The 20,507-nt window shown below is 45.2% G+C and overlaps 1 protein-coding gene across 2 annotated transcripts in view; it reads right to left on the reverse strand.

The window, feature by feature from the left end:
- Setdb2 (SET domain bifurcated histone lysine methyltransferase 2) overlaps positions 1–20,507 on the reverse strand; it is a 63,829-nt gene that overhangs the window by 5,748 nt on the left and 37,574 nt on the right. The window contains exons 1-6 of one of the 2 annotated variants that reach the window (XM_075949921.1): positions 15,949–16,091; positions 14,296–14,417; positions 10,163–10,270; positions 3,694–3,827; positions 1,715–1,764; positions 582–649 (exon numbers count right to left, since the gene is read on the reverse strand). In XM_075949921.1, coding sequence (XP_075806036.1) covers positions 582–649; positions 1,715–1,764; positions 3,694–3,827; positions 10,163–10,270; positions 14,296–14,417; positions 15,949–15,991 — 525 coding nt within the window. In that variant the 5' untranslated portion in view covers positions 15,992–16,091. Of the gene's footprint in view, positions 1–581; positions 650–1,714; positions 1,765–3,693; positions 3,828–10,162; positions 10,271–14,295; positions 14,418–15,948; positions 16,092–20,507 lie in introns of those variants that run through there. The other variant, XM_075949922.1, reaches the window with a different exon arrangement.

Here is a 20,507-nt window from a genome sequence, read left to right on the forward strand (position 1 = left end):
GTCCTGAGTTCAATTCCTGGCAACCACATGGTGGCTCACAACCATCTGTAATGAGGTCTGGTGCCCTCTTCTGGCCTGCAGGCATACACACAGACAGAACATTGTATACATAATAAATAAATAAATAAATATTTAAAAAAAATATTGTTTCAAATCTCTCAATTCTTTTACATTTTAGATTTACTAATCTAGAACTTGAAAATTAGAAATTCGGCCATGTAGCTCCAAGTGTGGACACATAGCTGGAAAACACTTGGTTTTGAATGAATGCTTGTCTGTTATCTCAGCCTGTTTAGAGCTAAGTATCCTGTAAGGTTGGATATTTTCTCTAAAATGGTGCCAAGAGATGGTTGATAGAAGCCAAGGGAATAATGTCATCTCTTGAGCTTTTAGCATCTTACTAATCTCAGTATACTGACACATCCAGATTCTTTCCAAGATGTTACCTGAAGACTAGCTTCAGCTCCATCAACACACATGAAGGGTGGTATGCAAATGCCAACTCCTCCAATGATTTGAAAAGTGTTCAAAATTTAAGTGAGAACTTTAAGTGAGGAAATTAGATCTATAAGTCAAATTACCTGTTCGGGGATGCTTGATGGGAGGCGTTTCTTCCTTCCTCTCTTCTTTTGTAAGCTTGGGCCCTCAGCTAAAATAGAAACCATTTAAAACATAGAATATAAAGCAAAAGATTGCTGGGTAGTAATGGTGCACACCTTTAATCCCGGGAGACAGAGACAGGAGAAATCTGAGTCAGGGCCAGTCTGGTCTACAGAACAAGTTCAAGGATATCCGGGGCAACACAGAGACGCTATATACCTATATATATATATATATATACATATACATACATACATATATATATATATATATATATATGATTCCTGTTTGCATAAAATAAAAAATATATGCCAAGAGTTGCTACAGAATCAGAATACTGGGTGAATTTGGACTTGGGTATGTGAACTTACAACAAAGGGTTAGTTTTAATTCTAAGCTCATAAGCTAATATAACATTGATAAGTGGTATAGATAGATGGTGTTTCACTGAACAGGAAAATTAGCTCAGGTCATAGGCAGGTGTTGAGAAGATACAGTAATGCGCGTCCACCTCAGAGCTGTTCTAGCTAATGCTCGCAGGGATTTGGGCACTCGTATTTTCCTCATCTAGAGTTGGCTTTTCAGAAGATTATTAGCAGTGGTTGCTTAGCCAGAGTTTTACCATTTGTGTTCTTCGGCCCAGTGATTTTTCTTTAGCAAGTGTACTTAACAATGTGGTTAGGAAGTGGGACAAAGTTGTATGGTGAGTTAATTTTGTTTGAAATAAGATCTAATTATGTAGCTCAGGCTGGCCTAGAACGAACTAACTCTCTTTCTCTCTCTGTGTGTTATATATATATGTACACACACGCGTGCGTATTATCATCATTCCCTCATCCCTTGTCAGTGATGGCAAACAACCCTTTCATGGTGCTTTCCAATGACCTGAACACATAATGACTGTGACTAGAGCTAGCTCAGTGCTTCAGAGCACTTGCTGCTTTTCCAGAAAACCCAGGTTTAGTTCCCAGCACCCACATGGTGGCTCTTGACAACCATCTGTCACCTAAGGTATCCATACAAACAGGTACACATGAAATTACAACTGAGAAGAAACTAGCTTATTTCATGTTTTGCCTAAATAACTTTTCCTAAGCCTACTTTAGAAACTTACCACTTTGACTGGTCCCTGGCAGTTCTGGAGCATGTTGTTGGCAAAACAATCTGAAAGTGCAGAATTTCAGAGTCATTGAATCTTTTAATTTGTAGAGATCCGCCTGCCTCTGCCTCCTCAGTGCTGGAATTACAGTTGTATTCCACTACACCAGCTAAACTATTTGTTTTTAAAAAGAATGTGTGTATGTCTGTAAAATGACTGACCCACATCAAGTGTGGGTGAGACTGGGCCATATCTTTGTGCCCTTTGAGCATTAGAACGGGTTCTGTTCTCAGTATTTTGAACAGCACTAGTTCCTGTGCTGTGCTGAGGGATGTCTAAAGAACTAATGTCTGAGGGCTTCAAGCTTCAGTCTTACTACCCAGAACTTTGCTGCTCTTGAAAGCTAACACAGAAGCACATGCATTAATCTGGAGGACTTTTCCAGACCAGAACACGCCTTCACAGAGCACATCTTCACAGAGCTTGTATTTGAAGGGTGTCGCCAGGACAGCATCATAGCGGGGTAGAGAGCTGACGTTCTAAGGGACTTCCTGGCTCCTGGGATTGCCTTGTCTTAGCCCTATGGGACCTAATGTCCTCCTCCCCTTTGCACCAGGTTCCTCCATGCACCCTCCCCAGCAGCACCCAGCTCAGACTCCTCTCCCTTAGACTTGATACTCTGAGTACTTCGCATTTGGTCTCAAGTTGTAACCCCAGACTGACTTCGAACTTGTGTCTTCACCTCTTATGCTTTGACTTTAGGCATGTGCTACCATGTTTGGCTACAGGTTTTCTAAACATGTAAAAAACTATAGGAAGTCTTAGAATAGACCCTCCCACAATGTCCTCCCATCCCCAGGGTCAGTCAAGTCAAGGCAAAGTCCCTTCCTCCTACTTTATCCCCTCCCATGTGCTAGTGTTCACAGTGGCTTCTCTCTGTCCCTCCCCTAACCTGTGACACCCTCTAGGTTCATTCTACCTTCGTGTCCTTTAGTCCATTGTGAGGTAATCTCTGCACCTCAATGTTTAAATTCAAATGTGAACTGCTGAGAAGCCTGCCTCTTCCTTATGGAAATGGTCTAAGTTAAACAAAGCGAAACTTTTAAGGCACCTCCTAGAGTTCAAGGCTCTACTTAGTGAGATGTTGTCTCAAAAACAAAAAGTAGATACAGCAGGGTCTTCGGTCTCTTTCATTTGATTAATTTAAGACTAATAGTAAAGCGAGTTCTTTGTGGAAGTGAAGTTCCAAGAATATAACTACGTATAAGTTTCACAGCAAATCAAATATTAAAAGTGCAGCGCAAAACTGAATGGAATTTTAAAAACTAATGACTGGGCGGGGGGGGGGGGGGCTGGTGCGATGACTCAGCAGGTGAAGGTGCTTGCCATCAGGTCGGAACCTGAGTTCTCTATGTGGGTCCAACACTGGAAGAAGAGAACTCATTCCCACCAGGTGGAAGTATAGACCCCTAAGCCTGTGCCCGTGAATGTGACCCGAAGGGAGATCTTCCTGCTGCAGAACAGCAGGCATGAACTGGCTCCTGTCTCCTAGTGACCGGTTAGGAGGCCATGCTACCTACAATGAGCCTCTCCAGCAGGAAGAAGAGAGTACAAAGAAAACCTTGAGTGGCCTTCTTCCGGTTCTGTGCAGAAATGTCATGAAGCGGAGTTCCTGGTGGGTGACTTCAGTCCTGTTCTCATGTGAAAAGCATTTGCATAAACTAAACTTTAGAAGTATCTTAAGGGGCTGGAGAGATGGCTCAGTGGTTAAGAGCTTTGTCTGCTCTTCCAAAGGTCCTGAGTTCAATTCCCAGCAACCACATGTGTTCACAACCATCTGTAATGAGATTTAGTGCCCTCTTCTGGCCTGCAGGGATACATGCAGGCAGAACACTGAATACATAATAAATAAATATTTTTTTAAAAGAAGTATGTCTTAATCTAGCCATTCATACCCACCCCCTCCACCATGTAGTTTTAAAGGACATAATTACATATAAGTTCCTTTAACTGCATCAACTTGTAGAACTGAGTTGTCTTTCTTGGCACAGAAAAAGTGGTAATTCTTCACACAGGATTTTTCTTCACACCCCACAGTGGCTCCTTTTTTATTACAAAGTGTGCAAGTCTGTAGAAGGATAGATCAGACTGTGTTAGTACCTGTTTCTTTGATAAAAAGGAAGGATGTTGGGCTGGAGAGATGGCTCAGTGATTAAGAACACTGGCTACTCTTTCAGAGGACTTGGGTTCAATTCCCAGCACCCATATAACAGCTCACAACTGTCTGTAACTCTAGTTTCAGGGGATCTGACACCTTCTCGTAGAGTATATACAGGCAAAACACCAGTGCAAATCAAATAAATAAATAATCTTTTTTTAAAAAAAATAAGAATGTCATTAAATGTCATTTACGCCAGAAGCCCTGCGTTTTTATCCTGGCTGTCACTGGTATATACCAGCCTCCATACCCACACTAAATGTGACTTAGATTTGGCTACCCATGTGGAAGTTTCAGCAAAAATGCAGCCAACTGGAATATAAGACATGGCATAGACAGTTACATCATGGTCCATGTAAATGCAAGAACATGTAGATGGCTTCAAAAAACAACCTTTCCATTTTAATAGTGATTTCTAAAGAGCAAAACTAGCAGACTTCTTTATCCCTAGGTAGGGAGTTGGCTGGGGAACCCAGAACCTGAAGCCAGAACGGCTCCTGGTTGTGCCACTGAGATGTGTGACCTCAGCTGGCACTTGCTATGACTTCCTCTTAGACATTCATCCCTGGGGTGGTGGTGACTGCTCTACTGAGTTACTATTGGGGATATTATGGAATAAAGGAAACCTGTTTCAAATTTGTAGAGACTAAACAAAAACACAACAATACAGTATTTTTCTTGCTCCCTTGTTCTTATTTCCCTGTTGGGTTTTATATGAAGATGACATAGAGATTGTTAGGCCTTGTGTAGCTCCAGGAAACCTACTAAGCAGTGCTAGTTCTTATGCTGTTGATGAGAGGCAACCCAGCCACGACCAAGGCTGACTGGCACCATCCTCGGCTGAATGAGCTCCAAGCCAATGAGACTATGCCATAAAGCAAGAGACAGCACTCGGCACTCATGGTGTCCCAGGTAAGCACAAGCAAGCACATAAGGAAAATTCGAATGTAGCTGAAAAACAAGATTAAGATATAGGTAGAATTCTAAATCAGAGCATACAGGAGCGGCTATTTTTAATTGTGAAGCTGCCTGCTTAACAGTGTAGCTGCATGAGACTGCTACCTCACAATACACTTGCTGTCAGTTCTGCAATGGTTTAAGTTAGAAGAAGAATGAACATATTTTAGAAAACTAAGAAATACAGTAGGAGAAAGCATGGCTTTACAGCAAAGGATAGCTATAAAGAAACACGGGCAACAAACAGAAGCCCCGAAAGAAAAGCATAAGGGCTGGTGGTTCTGTTTCCTACAGGAACGAGTAAAACCTGAAGATGTTAAAGGTGAGGAAAGACAGGAAGGAAAGTATTCACAGAAAATTAGAGGGTTACGATTTAGACTCCCCAGCCTGGTATGGTGGTGCACACTCACACTCCCAGCTCTCCAAGAAGTGCAAGCTGGAGGATTGCAGGTTCAAGGCCAAGATGAGCATCTTAACAAGATCCTGGTTGGAAAAGGACGAAAGGGGAAAGGGGTAGACAAGCAGCTCAGTGGTGAAGGATTTGCCCTCGGTAGCCGAGTCGGAGTCAAACTATAGTACCACGTGTGTGGACCACAGAAAAACAGCAGTAGTAAATCATGGAAGGTGAAATGCAAACGACTAGTAAGATTTACCCAGGTAAAGTCTGCACAGGTTATTGAAGACATGATGGCTGTGATGTTGTAGCCATTGTTTTAGGACAAGGAAAGACAGGAGTAGAGAAGGCAGAGAAGGTACCTGCTCATATGAAAGTTACACTCAATCTAGAGGGGCTGTCTTAGCCTGCTTTCTATTGCTCTGATCAACACCGTGACCAAAAGCAACTTGAGGAGGAAAGGGTTTGGTTCATTTCATTTTATTCTTCCAGGTCATATTCCATCTCTGAGCACTGTCAAGGCAGGAACTGAACCAGATGCCATGAATGAGTGTTGCTTGCTTCCTGACTTGCTTCTCATGACTTGCTCAGTGTACTTTCTTTTTCTTTTTTTTTAATCTATTATGTAGTGTTTTGCCTGCAAGTATGTCTGCAGGCCAGAAAATGGCACCAGATCTCATTACAGGTGGTTGTGAGCCACCATGTGGTTGCTGGGAATTGAATTCAGGATCTATGGAAGAGCAGTCAGTGCTCTTAACTTCTGAGCCATCTCTCCAGCCCTGAGTATACTTTCTTACACAATTCAAGACAACCTGCCTCCCCCCATGGGTTGGACCCTCCCACATCGGTCATTAAGAAAATGCCCTGGGACTGGAAAGATGGCTCAGAAGTTAAGAGCAGCACTGGTTGTTCTTCCAGAGATCCTGAGTTCAAGTCCCAGCAACCACATGGTGACTTTCAGCCATCTATAATGAGACCTTGTGGCCTCTTCTGGCACACATGGAGGCAGAATGTTGTATACATAATAAAGAAATCTTTAAGAAAAAGAAAATGCCTTATAGAATTTGCCTATGGGCAATCTAGTTGTAGACATTGTCTCAATTCAGAGTCCTCCTCCCAGACAACTTTAGCTTCTGTTAAGTTGACAAATAAATAAATAAAATAAGAATAAATAAAAAAATAAGTGGGGCAGGGAGGAAAATTTACATGATCTAATAAAGCAAAATTTCAAATGTCACACAGTTGCAGCTCAGCAGAAGTACTCTTGCCTGGAAAGCCCAAGACCTGGGTTTGATTCCCAGACTGCAACAAATCAACTCAGAACAGTGGGGGTAAAGCAAAGCAGTAGTGCCATGTTCTCAAACTTCAGACCAAGGAGGTGTCAGCTCTGAACAGAGGAGTAGAGAAGCAGAAGCTTAAATACTAAGAGCCTTTGGCACAAAAAAAAGAAAGGAAAAAACCAAAAGAGAAATATTCTAAGCAGAGGTCTTTGAGGCTTGATGAGAAAGATGAGCCTCCCCACTGGCAAATTTACTAGAAGGACAAGAAGGATGGCCTCTTGCCACTGAGGGACAGACAGTGAGCCGCAATGTCAGGAACGTGCCGGGTCATATAGGGTTGGCAAGAGTATGAAGATGTTTATTTTTCCACCTAGATGACATAAACTCATCAATATTTTCTTTGATTGCCATGCAGAGAACAAGCTTGGAGGAGCAGAATAAACTGGGTAGGGACAGTGGAAAAGAAAAACCAAGTGGTAGCCCTTGGCAGCTCTGGAGAACCACAGCAGCCCCTTCTCTGTGATGGACTAGTGTTGAGAGGCAAGTTACCGGAGGATGCAGGACGTACCTAAGAGGCATCAAGCAGGAGGGGGTAAGGGAAAGATGACCCTTACGCCTACAGTTTGGAGGGCAGATGAATGGTGGTGCTAGGGTTTTTTTTGGAGGGGGGGTAAAGGTTTATATGGGGGGGGGTGATGCTCTTAGCCAGTTGAATGAGAGCTGTCTTAGGTATCCATGGAAGGAGCCCAGCACAGGTTTGGGTCTCCAGATCTCTTCGGCCAAGCAGAGGAGTAGAAAATGGCGGGCCGTATGGGAAGGAGGAGCCTGGCAGGAAACGCCTGTTTTCTCGGAAAGAGAAATAAGGTACTAGCAGATGTGTGGTGTGCATGAGTGATGAGTCCTGATGAATAATGGCCCCTTGAGCCTGCTGTTGGGTGGGGAGAGGTTTCAGAGGAGCAGCTGCGAAAGGCGAGGTGTAAAACAGGAAGTGGCCAAGGCCCTGCTGCAGTTTGTAGCTGTGACTTGGGCATCAGTGCAGAGGGGACTTTCCTCCAGCGGCTGCACTGTGTGAGGGCTGGTGCTACTCCGTCTACACAGATCATAGAGAGGGAGGTTGGTCACACTGACTGAGGAAGGGGTGCCATGCTGGTGGGCTGGGACTGTGATGTGGTCCACAGACTGCAAAGGGCTTCCCGAGGAACTGCTCTAGCTGGGATGGAAAGAGGAGAGGAATCACGTTTAACCTCTCCAGGGATCCTGGAGGTACAAGGTGAGGCTTGCTTCTCTGCAGAAACTGTCCACCACACACACAGAAGCTTAAATGGGCATAGCCTTCTCCAGAGACAGTTTCTCCATACAGGCCAGCATTCTAAGATGGAGTTCTGAACTATCAGTATACACTGAGAGATACACTGGTAGGTCAAGCAGAAATGTCGCCTGTGATGGCGAAACATAGCTGTACCCTTGTCACTGAGAGGCGATGACCTTGCTATGGAGGAGTGAGGATCCGGGAAAGAGAACAGTAGCATACCAGGCTGAGTGATCCAGTGTCCCCAGCTTCTTCTGGCCTTTAACACGTTTGCACATTGGTTCCTGTGCTCACTAGTTTTATGCCAGCTTGATACGAGCTAGAGTCATCTGAGAGGAGGGAACCTCCAGAAGTCTGGGCTGTAGGCAAGCTTGTGGGGATTTTCTTAACTAGTAATTGGTGGGAGAAGGCCCAGCCCATTGCTGGGGTCATCCCTGGGCTGGTCGTCCTGGATTCTATAAGAAAGAAGGCTGAGCAAGCCATGGGAAACAAGCCAGTAAGCAGCACTCCTCCATGGCCTCTGCATCAGCTCCTGCCTCCAGGATCCTGACCTGTTTGAGTTCCTGTCCGACTTCATTCATGATGGACTATGATGATGTGGAAGTGTAAGCCAAATAAACCCTTCCCTCCCCAACTCGCTTTGGTCATAGTGTTTCATAACCCGAAATAGTTCTCTTGGGAATTCCTTATCTTTCTTTTCCACACTCGGAAAGGGTTCAAAGGCCCCGTTTCAGGGGAAGCCTTCCCATGGAGGATACTAATGTACACATCTGTTCTATTACTGCCTGGGGACTGACCTGTCTCCCCCATGAAGTACGCATCGAGCATCTGTGCAGGTAGCAAGATTCTGGAAACGCTTGCCAGTGAGTGGGTAACCACCACCTCACATGACTGCATTCCTTCCAGATACCCTTCCCTTCCCCTGCATCTCCAAGTTCTCCCACTAGGGAAGCCTCTGGAAGCTCAGGTGTAACCACCTCTTTCTCGGCATTCTCCTGTACCCAGCTGCCCTCATTCTGCAGCTGGGCTGTTTGTAGGCACTCTCTAGAACAGCAGTTCTCAACCTGCGGGTGGCAACCATCAAAAACAACGTATTTCCGATGGTCTTAGGAACCGAGACACTGCTCGGCAGCTAAGTCACAGTTATGAAGTAGCAACAAAAACTAATTTATGGTTGGTGGTTTCTAAGACTATCAGAATTCCGTGTTTTCCGACGCTTGTGACCCACACAGGTTGAGAACCGCTGCTCCAGAATCTTAACAGTACCTTTCCCTAACTATCCATGAACTCCCTCAAATACAATTAGCAAATGATAAAAGCAATGTGTCCGTTGAGGTGGTCCTGCCACTGTGTAATCAGAGAGTTTAATAGAGCCTGCTGGGACAGACCCTGACACTTCACAAAGCACATACCTGTATGTCCCCAGTCATTAGCACTTCACAGTGGTTGTGGTCAGCCATGAGGCACTCAGACTTGCTATCTTGTTTATTAATCTACACTCTTTTAAATCCTTCAATATTTCAAATCCTTACCATCTTACTTTTACAAAGGAAGCCTGGAGGCCCAATGAACCCGGGAGGATACGGTCTGAGCCGTCCTTTCCTGGATAGGCCCCCATGACCACAGCTCCAAGGTAGATGCTGATCGGTGATAAGCAGCCCAGCTGCTGGTGCAGAAAGACTGCAACCACGTAGACAGAAGGATAGAGGCTTGAGCTCTACCGCCTGCAACTTCAGGGCAGCCAGAGGACCTGCTAGCTGCCTTGGGGGTAGGAGAGCAGAAGGAAGACCCTAAATGGTGCTGTTGAGCTGCTCAAATTGAGGTCTGCTGTGGTGAAATGACCCCCCCAAGGGCCTTGTCTGTCTGGTTGGAGTGTTTTCTCTCCACCGAAACATCGTAAGCCTACTGGACTGACGGGTGGGGTAGTCTGTGGTAACTAGACAGAGTTTAGCTGAGTCTCTTTCTCTGTCCTGCTGTCAGCTCTCCAGGATGTCTCTCTAACCCCACTTTATCAACAGACTTTTTTTTAATGAGAATTTTTATTTTATTTCTGTGTATGTGTGTCTGAGTGAGTATGTTAGTGCAGACACCCGTGAAAGCCAGAGGAAGGTGTCAGATACCCCCAAGCAGGAGTTACAAGCAGTTGTGAGTTGCCATTTGGTTGCTGGGGACCAGACTCGGGCCCTCTGGAAGAGCAGCAAGCATTCTTAACTGCTGAACCATCTCTCTAGTCCCGGATAGACTTTCCCTTAACTGCAGCCCCCAAGACTCATTCTGTATGAGTAATAAAAACATGTCAACTTACCAATCTTCTTCCTCTCCTGAACTCTTTTTTCACTGATTTCACATCAAAATTTCTGGCTTTACTCAGGTGACCATGATCTTCACATTCCACCAGTCCTGATGAATACAGCTGCAGGTTGGGAGAGGAAAAAGTCCAGAGTTGGCATGAAGTAGTCCTGATGGGTACAAGTCAGAGAGGGTACGGAAAAGGCCGAACCGGGAATGCAGAGTGAAAGATGGCCCTGGGTATTGGCCACTTTGCAGGTATGTGAACACACATGAGCCATCGGCCTGCTGTGAGTAATCTCATTCTCAGGGTGTGTGTTCTGTAACTCACCTCCGCTGACTCTGGACCCAGGCAGACAGTGGCCGCTACACCACTCTTTTCCTAGCCGAGGAAAGTGCAGCAGGCTGCGCAATGGCTGAAGCCCTGCAGTCAGAGTAGTAACAAGGAGGACAAGAGGCCATTCCTGGTGGCTTTCCAGGGCCCATTTCTTTAACTTCAAGAGCCATACCTACCTCCACAGCCCTTTGCTTTTGTTGTTGTTGAGACAGGGTCTCCCTATAGCCTGGCTGGCCTGGAACTCACTCAGAGGTCAACCTGTCTCTGCTATCTGAGACATACACTACTACACCTGGCTTTTATGATGTTTTTAAAAAAAATATGATCTTGCAGCTGGGGTGTGGCGGCGCACACCTTTAATCCCAGCACTCAGAGGGGAAGGCAGGCAGATATCTGTGAGTTCAAGGCCAGCCTGGTCTACAAGAACTAGACAGCTAGGACCGTTACACAGAGAAACCCTGTCTCAGAAAAAAAAAAAGTGATTTTGCTATCCACCAAGTTTACCTGAACTTTGACCTCTTTTCTGAGCCTTCTGAGCAGTGGAAATGTGGGTATCGGCTACTACAGCTGGCCACAAACCCCCTTGTATGTTTTAGCAGGCACGAGTTTCTTTCCTCTTCAATATTCTAGGGGCTGGAGAGGTAACTCAGTGGTTAAGAATGTGTATCGCTCTTCTAGTGTTCAGAGGACCAACATTCAGTTCCCAGCACCGACTTGGGGCAGCTCCCAACTGACTGAAGCTGGAGCTATCTGTAAGGAAGAACCCTCCATTGAGAAAACACCTCCATAAGATCTGACTGTAGGGCATTCTCTTCATTAGTGATTGATGAGGGATTGGGCCCACTGTGGGCGGTGCTATCCCTGGGCTAGCGGTTGTGGGTTCTATAAGAAAGCAGGCTAAGCAAGCCATAGGAGCAAGCCGGTAAGCAGCTCTCCTCCATGGCCTCTGCCTCAGCTTCTACCTCCAGGCTCCTGCCCTGTTTGAGAGTTCCTGTCCCGACTTCCTTCAATGATGAACAGAGATATGGTAATTTAAGCCAAATAAACCCTTTTCTCCCCAATTTGCTTTGTGGCCACGGTGTTTTATCGCAGCAATAGAAACCCTAACTAAGACAGCTTATGCCTGCCCTACTGTGGCGCATGTCTGGAATAATACACTGTAAATGCTGTGGACATGTTGTCTGCTATAATGGTTAAGGAAAAGTACATGTATGTTGAGTAGCAGGTGCATTTTTTCTATTTTGAATGAGTACGTAGATACAGAACCCAAAGATGTCCAAATGCACACATGACATAGAAGAATCTCTCTGCACACTAAAGAGTCCTGTCACGTGCTCTCTGAGAAACCATCGCTCTAGAAGGATTTGGAGGAGGTGGGAGCTGACGGCAAAGAGACATGACGGAATGTTCTGGAGTCCTGGGAGCTCTCTGGAGAGTGACAGTGATCACATGGGAACCTACATCTCTCAAGACTCAACTGCACACTTCAGGAAGCTTGGGAGCCTAGCCAGTTTGGATGTTCACCTTCCTAGATATGGACGGAGGGGGGGAGGACCTAGGACTTACCACAGGGCAGGGAACCCTGACTGCTCTTTGGACTGGAGAGGGAGGGGGAAAGGAGTGGGGGGAGGGGGAGAAGAGTGGGAGGAGGGGGAGAAGAGTGGGAGGAGGGGGAGGGAAATGGGAGGCTGGAAGGAGGTAGAAATTTGTTTTTTTTTTTTACTCTCCTTTTATCAATAAAAAAAAAGGAAGAAAAGTATGCCAATAAAGTTTGCTAAAAATACTGGCGAATTCACAGTCCATCAGAAATGGTTTAACAACAGGGAAAAATCTAGTACACACAGGTTAAAAGAAAAAGGCTTTGGGGCTGAAAGTTTCATGGAACCCATATGCTTCAACCTGTCGTGTTAGGATAACAGGCGAAACTCCAATTTGAGGACTGATGGTACTACAGACCCAATGCTATGTCTGATCTTGTTGGCTAAATTCTAACTAAATGAGAGAATGTCCTTGCTTGTAGAAACACTAAGTTTACAGGACAGATGGCACATAATCCCAAACAGACCCGACAGCTGGGTGTGGTGGCACAGAGCTTTGGTTTCAGCTCTCAGGAGGCAGAGGCAGGTGAATCTCTGTGTGTTTGAGGACAGTTTCCTCTATATACCGAGATCCAGGCTAGCCAGGGAGTCCTGTCTCAAAACACACACGGAAAAAAAAAACAAACAAAGAAAAAAACAACCAAACAAGCAAACCAACCTGAAATAAAATAATGTACCCTGCTGTAGCCAGAGATTAAAAAATAAATGTAGAAGATCGTTTCTTTTTTCTTTCCTTTTTTGGTTCTTCGAGACAGGGTTTCTCTATGTCACATCCCTGGCTGTCCTGAACTAGCTCTTGCAAACCAGGCTGGTCTCGAACTCACAGAGATACCCCTGTCTCTGCTTCCTGAGTGTTGGGATTAAAGTGCCTGGCTAGAAGATCATTTCAATAGATGGAGAGAAAACATTTTTAATGTGCTAACTTTCAACACAAAATAAGTAAAAGATGACATCTGTGTAGAAAGAATAGTCAAGACATTTTTTAAAAAATGAAATATTACAGTCTAAAGTATATGCAAATTTAGATGAGACTTTAAAAGCTATACTCCTGATAAAAACAATACTCTTGATAGAAACAAGACAAGGCTCCTAATTATCACCACAATAGAATTCTCCAGAGAAACTCAATGAAACAAATAGTTTAAGAGATCATAAAATTGGGGGTTGGAGGATGATTCAGTGGGTACAGAGTCATCAAGGTGAAAGTGCTCACGTAGGCGTCATGTTATGCTTTTAAATCTTTATTTTGTATCTGTGGGCATTTTGGCTGCATGTAAGACGATTACCACATGTGTAATAAATGCCCTTGAAAGAATAAAAGACCCCTACCTAGTAGCATTAAGTTAGCAGACCCCTACCTAGTAGCATTAAGTTAGCAGCAATAACGAGCCCAGCCCCCCCCCCCCATAACCCACAGCTGGCCGGCTCTCATGAGAAACATCCTGTCCGCTTGAGACCCTCAGGACCCTCTCAGGACCTGCAGCTAGCCGGCTCTCATGAGAACATCCCGTTTGCCTAGGGGAAACAGGATGCCTATAGTCAGCACATGTGCCCAACTTAGAATATATCAGCAATTCACAGGAGAAACAATCTCCCCTACAGAAGATCCCAGCTTAGCTGCTGTAACGTCATTTCACAAGGCTTTTGACGAACAATGTAAATGCAGAGTGAGGTCAGGGTTCCAGGCTGCAAGGCAGGATGTCTATAGCTATAGAATCAATTAACAGGAAACCTGTTGCCATACATCTGGGCTAGGAAAGGAAGAACCAAGAGAAAAACAGGATATCTGATCCCATACATCTATTCTGGGAAAGGAAAAACCACCTGTGCCCCTTGCCCCATTCCAACTGACCAATAACCATGCATTTGCTTCTGTAATCTGCTTCTGCTACCCTCTTTCCTATAAAAAGACTTTTCCCCAGTCTGCGGGCGCAGGTACCTGCGAATAAAAGCCTCTTGCTGTTTGCATCCGAACGTGTGGTTTCGCTGTTTCTTGGGAGGGGTCTCCCCAGACTGAAAGGCAGCCCTCATTGGGGGTCTTTCACCCTTAGGGGCCAGATACCCTGAGACTGGGGTTATGGGTAGTTATGAGACACCACATGGGTCCCAGAAATGGAACCGAGGTCCTCTGGAAGAGCAACCAGTGCTCTTAACCACTGAACCATCTCTCCAGCCCTACACATGTAGTTTTAAAGGTGTTTTCAAGTAACTTACCAAACAGTTTTCATGAGCAGCTATATTCTCTGATCGTGCGCAGTATATCACACTCCAGTCATGGTTTTCAGGGCAGAAGGCACAGATCTTTTTCTCCATCATTTCTGGAGCCTGACAGTTCTCTACAAATAACATCCAGGTTAAAAACAGAAAAGCATTTCATGGCCTTGCTAGCTCTTCCAGTCTTAAGGAAGCCGGTTTTTATGACAGCCTTAACTCCTGGAACAATGACAAAATCAGCAGTGTAAGAGGTAGTGTTTCTTGTGTGGTACAGCCACTGTGCAGTGTTCTAGACCAGTGTTGTCAACAGAAGCAGAACAAGCCACAAAGGTGGCTGTGGTGTCACTGAAAAGCTTCCAGGGTCCTTACTGAATGTGTAAAATTAACAAGGAAATTCTCTGATGTCTGAGAGCTGCACTTATCTTTGGGCAGAGATGAGAATTTAGAATGATGTTTGATACCATATCTATTTAGCAAAAATAGTAGTAGTAGGCCCACCTCTGGGGCCTACGAGCTCTTGGTCAAGACTTACAGTATCAGGTATGTGCTGCCTCCTGTGGGCCTTAAGTCCAGGTAGAAATCAGTTGGCTACCCCTATAACACTTGTGCCATTATTGCACCCGTGAACATGCATTGCTGTGCTGGTTGTCATGGGAGCTTACAGTGTTCACAGCTGTGTAAGATTGTTGACTCCTTTTTTTCCCCAACAGTCTACATGGCAATTTCCACAACTATGAGAATTAGCCAATACGGAAGAACTTCCTGGTAATTGCTTAATTTTTCTGTGTCCCTTGACTAAAAAATGTGGCATCTTCAGCAATGGAGTCTTATTTTCAAGTTCACAACTCGTCCAAGTGTAGAGAATAAGTGTCTGTGGCATGCTCAGCCATAAATGAGACAACCACAATAACCTCCCAAGGCTCGGGAAACACTGTGGGAAAGGGGACGGAAAGATTCTAAGGTTTATAGAAACAGTGTCTTCTAGACATGACAGAAATGCTATAATCATAAATTCAAAGCAGTTGTGTTTGCAGCTGTGGCTGCCTGCACAAGACAGGCACAAAATCAAAGCCTGTCAACACCGGCCTTTGTTTCTGTTTCCTGTCCTGGAAGAGCCCTTCCTTTACATTCTTTACGTGTCTTTCTAAGAGGATCCCGGGAATCTTTGGATCACAAAACTGACAATACCATGCCCTCAAGAGAAGATCATATCATCACAAGGAGACTGTCACTAAGGGTAGACCTGAAACATCAGCCCGCACACCTCAGGGTTCTCAGAAACTGATGGCTACTTGCAACCCCCACAAGCTGTCCCTCGGTATTCCCCAGTTGTGCCAAACTCTTTCTCCTGTCCAGGTTTCTAGCATCCCCGATAAAGTTTACCCTCCCTTCCCAACAGCACATCTTACGTACTAACTTTTAAAGTGCAGAGCTTCCGAACCTGTGAAGCAAGGACCCCAGAGGATGGAACCAGCCAGCCTACAAGATTCAGCCTCCCGAGGTCCCCAGTGCCTACAGCTCTCCCAGTGGCTGTATGCCCAGCTCTGCCCTTGGCCACACCTTACAGTCTCCATGGTAATCAAGGCTCCCAGGGCTGGGGAAAGGGGTAGGTGGAGAGTGGTCCCTTCCCGCTGGCCACCACCTGGTACTCACCAGCAGGGACCGGGCCACCAGCCGATGGTGTCTCTTGGGCCATGGCTATGCAGCTGTGCTCCAGGAAGTGCCACTGATAAGTTAATTTCTAGTTTTAATTTCTAGTTTCGTTTCTCTAAGTCTGAGTGGTGAGAGCAAGCAGGATGTTGGGAGGAGGTGCAAATCCAGTTTGCTTGCAGATCTTCAGCTCTGAATAGTGGGGTTTTTTTTCCCTTTTTTTTATGGTGTTCTCCTTTGGTAAGGGGAGCCTTAAAGTTCTAGCCTTTAAAGCTTCCCTTCAGGGTTCAATTAAAGATGCTGCCATGAATAGCTAAAGGGGGAGGGGTAAAGATCTGAGGGGTAAGAAATCTACTCAAAACAGGAATCATCTGTCTACGTTTCCTTATTCTTCTTTCTCGTTTCTATCAATTCTCCCTTGCTCTTTGTTCTACCTTGTTCTACCTGTTACAAATGTTCCCGGTCATAAAACCAACAATTCCCCAGCTCTAGCAGGCTCCAGAGACCCATAGAAAATCAGATAAGGGTTCTACCACACACACACCCCCCACAGAGAGAGAGAGAGAGAGAGAGAGAGAGAGAGAGAGAGAGAGAGAGAGAGAGAGAGAGAGAGAGAGAGAGAGAAATCCATGGGAGTGGCTAGTAGACATCCAGCGAACTTAATGGATAAAGTTAATTAAGAAAGAAATTAAATCATCCGGGGATTCTTAGAGGTAAGGTTAGTGCACTATGCTGCATTATTAGGTGGTAAATTAGGAACTAAAATGTTTATTTTCAGTAAGATTATGAACAGGGCGCAGATTGTATTTTAAATCCGCTGTTTTCTTCTCCAAGCATCCATAGAATCAGGTAACCAAGCAACCTACATAAAAGGCTCTTGATAGGATTAGCACAGACACCAGATGCTGTAGAGAATATGGGTCTAGTCTGGAGTTATACTTATGGCTCTAGGGGAAGAAGAGACCCAGGCTTCTAAATTAGCAGTTCTGGGGTTTGCTGTTATCAGCTGCTCTGATCGTGGGGGTTGTGGGTTTTTCTCTGGGTTACAGTTAATTATCCCTTCTGCTGTCCTTGAGAGTCCTGAACTAAAACTCATCAGTAAACTGAGGCTAAAGTGAGCCTAAGGAGTTAGGAATCTTTTGAGTGAGGTAAACCAGAGCAGCAGCTTGGACAGGTAGTAATTCTATGTCCTTGGAGATTTGTGACTATCTTAGATGGGGTGCTCTATGTCTGCACACTAAGCATTGGCAAAATGCCTGCTGATAAAGATAACTGCAGGAAGGCAGATCTCTACACTTAACTAGGAGAGAGGAATGAGGCCTGGCAGTAGGAAACTGTTCTGAACTAGGGAATTAATTCCCAAACATCTAACAGAAGGGAAGTCAGCTACAGCAAAAATCTATAACAAAGGACAGCCACTTTATTCACAAAGCAATAATGCTAAAAGCCTTGCTTTTTGGTTTAGCTTTTTTTCTGATAAGTTGCTCATGAAAAGATGACTGAGCAATTCCAGCGTAATGCTGCAGCGGTAGCAGCTTGGTTTCTCTGTCGATGTGATTGATGAACATCATGGCCCAAGATAACTGAGGGGAAGAGAGGGCATTTTTTTGTTTTGTTTTGTTTTGTTTATCGAGACAGGGTTTCTCTGTGGCTTTGGAGCCTGTCCTGGAACTAGCTCTTGTAGACCAGGCTGGCCTCGAACTCACAGAGATCCGCCTGCCTCTGCCTCCCAAGTGCTGGGATTAAAGGCATGCGCCACCACCGCCCGGCTAAGAGAGGACGTTTTTGACCAACAGTTTAGTCGTCATCCAGGGAAGACAAGGAAGAAGGCAGGAGCAGCCACGCTTTCTGGCTTGCCTCCCTTGGCTCTCTAACCTGCTTTGCAGTACAACCCACAACCACCTGCCCAGTGGTGGAGCTGCCACAGTGGCCTGTGCCCTCCTGCATCTACTAGCAGTCAGGGAAAAGTCCCTCCAATCCGATGGAGGCAAATCCTTGAAGTTCCCTCTTCCCAGGTGTGTCAAGTTGACAACCCCAAATCGTCCTCAAAAAGTTTTTTTTAAAAAAAAAAATAATAATAATAAGCAAAAACCACACCAGGAACCCCCATTCTTCCTGTTTTTAGCTTAAGAAACAACTGATCTGTATTTTTGAAGATTCTACCACACCCTTTGGCCTACGCAGTAGTATCTTTAAACAAAACAAAATTAAGAATCCTAGACAGAGTTGCCAGTAAGGAATCTTTACTTAACATCAATGTGGCACAAAGCACCATGCAAATCCAGACTTTTCAGTCGTGTGACAAACAGAAATATCCACGTAGGTACTAACATATAGAAAATATAATTTGAAAAGCTCAGGGCTTTGCTGGGGACTTAAAGATAAACTTCGGGGAGGTTGCACTGAGGGGACAAAGTGCAGATGGCCTGACAGAAGAAAGGGCAACTAGACAAGGCAACGTGGACAGCTTGGGCAAAATGAAAGGTCCTAGCACAGGATGGGTACAAGACAAGTCCTTTCTCACACTCTTCAGAGAGAATAAATGAGCTCATGAGAGACGGCTCAGTGGTTAAGAGCATTGCCTGCTCTTCCAAAGGTCCTGAGTTCAATTCCCGGCAACCACATGGTGGCTCACAACCATCTGTAATGGGGTCTGGTGCCCTCTCCTGGCCTTCAGACACAGACAGAATATTGTATACATAATAAATAAATACTTAAAAAAAAGAATAAATGAGCAAGCTGGGCAGTGGTGTGCACACTTCTAATCCCAGCGCTTGGGAGACAGAGGCAGGCGGAGGATTTAAGGCTAGCCTGGTATATAGAGTGAGTACCAGGACAGCCAGAGTTACACAGAGAAATCCTGTCTCGGAAAACCTAAAGAGCAAAATCTGTAATTCCGAGGAAAGCCTCTAACTTCACAGATAAAGACCATAGCAAGATTGGGGCATGTTCAGATTGAAGACCTCAGCCTTTGGCATACATATATCCAAAGAGTCTAGAATGTTTGGGTGAAAATCCCAACCCAGTCCTTGGCAGCCATATATCCAAAGAGTCTGGAATGTGCAGACGAAAGTTCCACCCCAAACCCCCTCTCCCCTAGGAGTTGCCTCAGTCCAGACTCTGCCCCAGAGAAAGCCCTCCAAACAATGACCTCTCCCCAGAATAGTCAAGACCACTCCCAAAGGGTATTTAAACTGTCCCCCAGAGAATAAACACGTGGTTTTCTGGTCTTCCTTTCCAGTCTCCCCTCTGCAGGGTATCTTATTAAACCTGGGCTTTTTCTAATTTGGTTTGATTTCGTCTGATTCAGATTATTGAATCGGTGGAGAGGCTTAAGGTGCAGATCTTTACAGAAAAACAGAGGCCTTAAAGGAACATATCCACATGACTGCTTGTATAGGCAGGTACATACACATTTAAATAGTATATTTTTATTAGTGCACATTTCAATGTGCACATGCGTGCTATGGCATACACATGGCAGTCAGTCACTTCGGATCACAGCAATTCTCTCCTATCATGTGGGTCCCAGGTTAAAGACTTACAGCACGTACAGCACGAGTGACCCTGGAAGGTCCCCCTGCTGTTGAGGGGACCACGCGACAGTTGGCAGGTAAGGGACAGACAGATACACCATGTTTGGAAAAGAGTTTGGGTAAGGAGATATTGAGAGGGTGTAAGGGTAGGCAAGGATTATGCAGGGAGAGAGAAAGAGAGAGACGAAGGGACAGAGAGAGGAAAGAGGAGGGGGAGGAGGGAGGCTGAGGCTGTCTCTTAAGAAGGGACAGAGAAAGAGGAAGACAGAAGGGAGACCAGCTTGCTTTGGCGGGAAGGGGGTATTGGGAGTGGGCAGAACTTGTCTCTTAAAGGGTGACTGGGCAGACCAACATACTTATACCACCAGGGACTGAAGTCAGGTTGTTGGGCATGGCAGCTTGTGCCTTTACTGCTGAGCCATCTCTTTGGCCCATAAATAATATCTTAAAAGACATAACTATTACAGCTATGGACCAAAATGGGATTCTTTAAAGGATTCTCCCTGGGCATTGGGACACACACCTTTAACCGCAGTACTTGGGAAACAGAGACAGGACAATTTCTATGGCTCTAAGCCCAGCTAGGGCTACACAGTAAGCCCCTGTCTCAAAAAAGAATTCTCAAAGAAGACAAGAAAGCTCTTAGAAACAAAACTCACGCCGGGCAGTCAAGGGTGGAATGTGCAACAGAGAAGGCTGGGCTTGCTTGCCTACCCAGTCTGGATAAAATGGCAAGCCAGGTTCAGTGCAGACTGTCTCAAGGGGACGGGATGGAGATTGATAAAGTGGAACACACAATGACCATATTTACATCAACCAATAAAAATTAGCAGACTAGAAAAACACAATGCAACAGATAGTTTGAAGACTCGTAAAGCAGAGGAGGAAGACAAAAGTACAAATAAAAAGGTAAGAAATCAGAAAGTGTGTGGGGGCAGGAGGCATAAATACAGGAGAGAGGGGAAGACCTTAAAATAACAGGAAGGAAGTCTGAACAAGTCCTAAGAATCATAATGTATCTAGTGA

This window comes from Microtus pennsylvanicus, chromosome 15 (assembly GCF_037038515.1).
Source record: "Microtus pennsylvanicus isolate mMicPen1 chromosome 15, mMicPen1.hap1, whole genome shotgun sequence".
NCBI classification, from domain to species: domain Eukaryota; kingdom Metazoa; phylum Chordata; class Mammalia; order Rodentia; family Cricetidae; genus Microtus; species Microtus pennsylvanicus.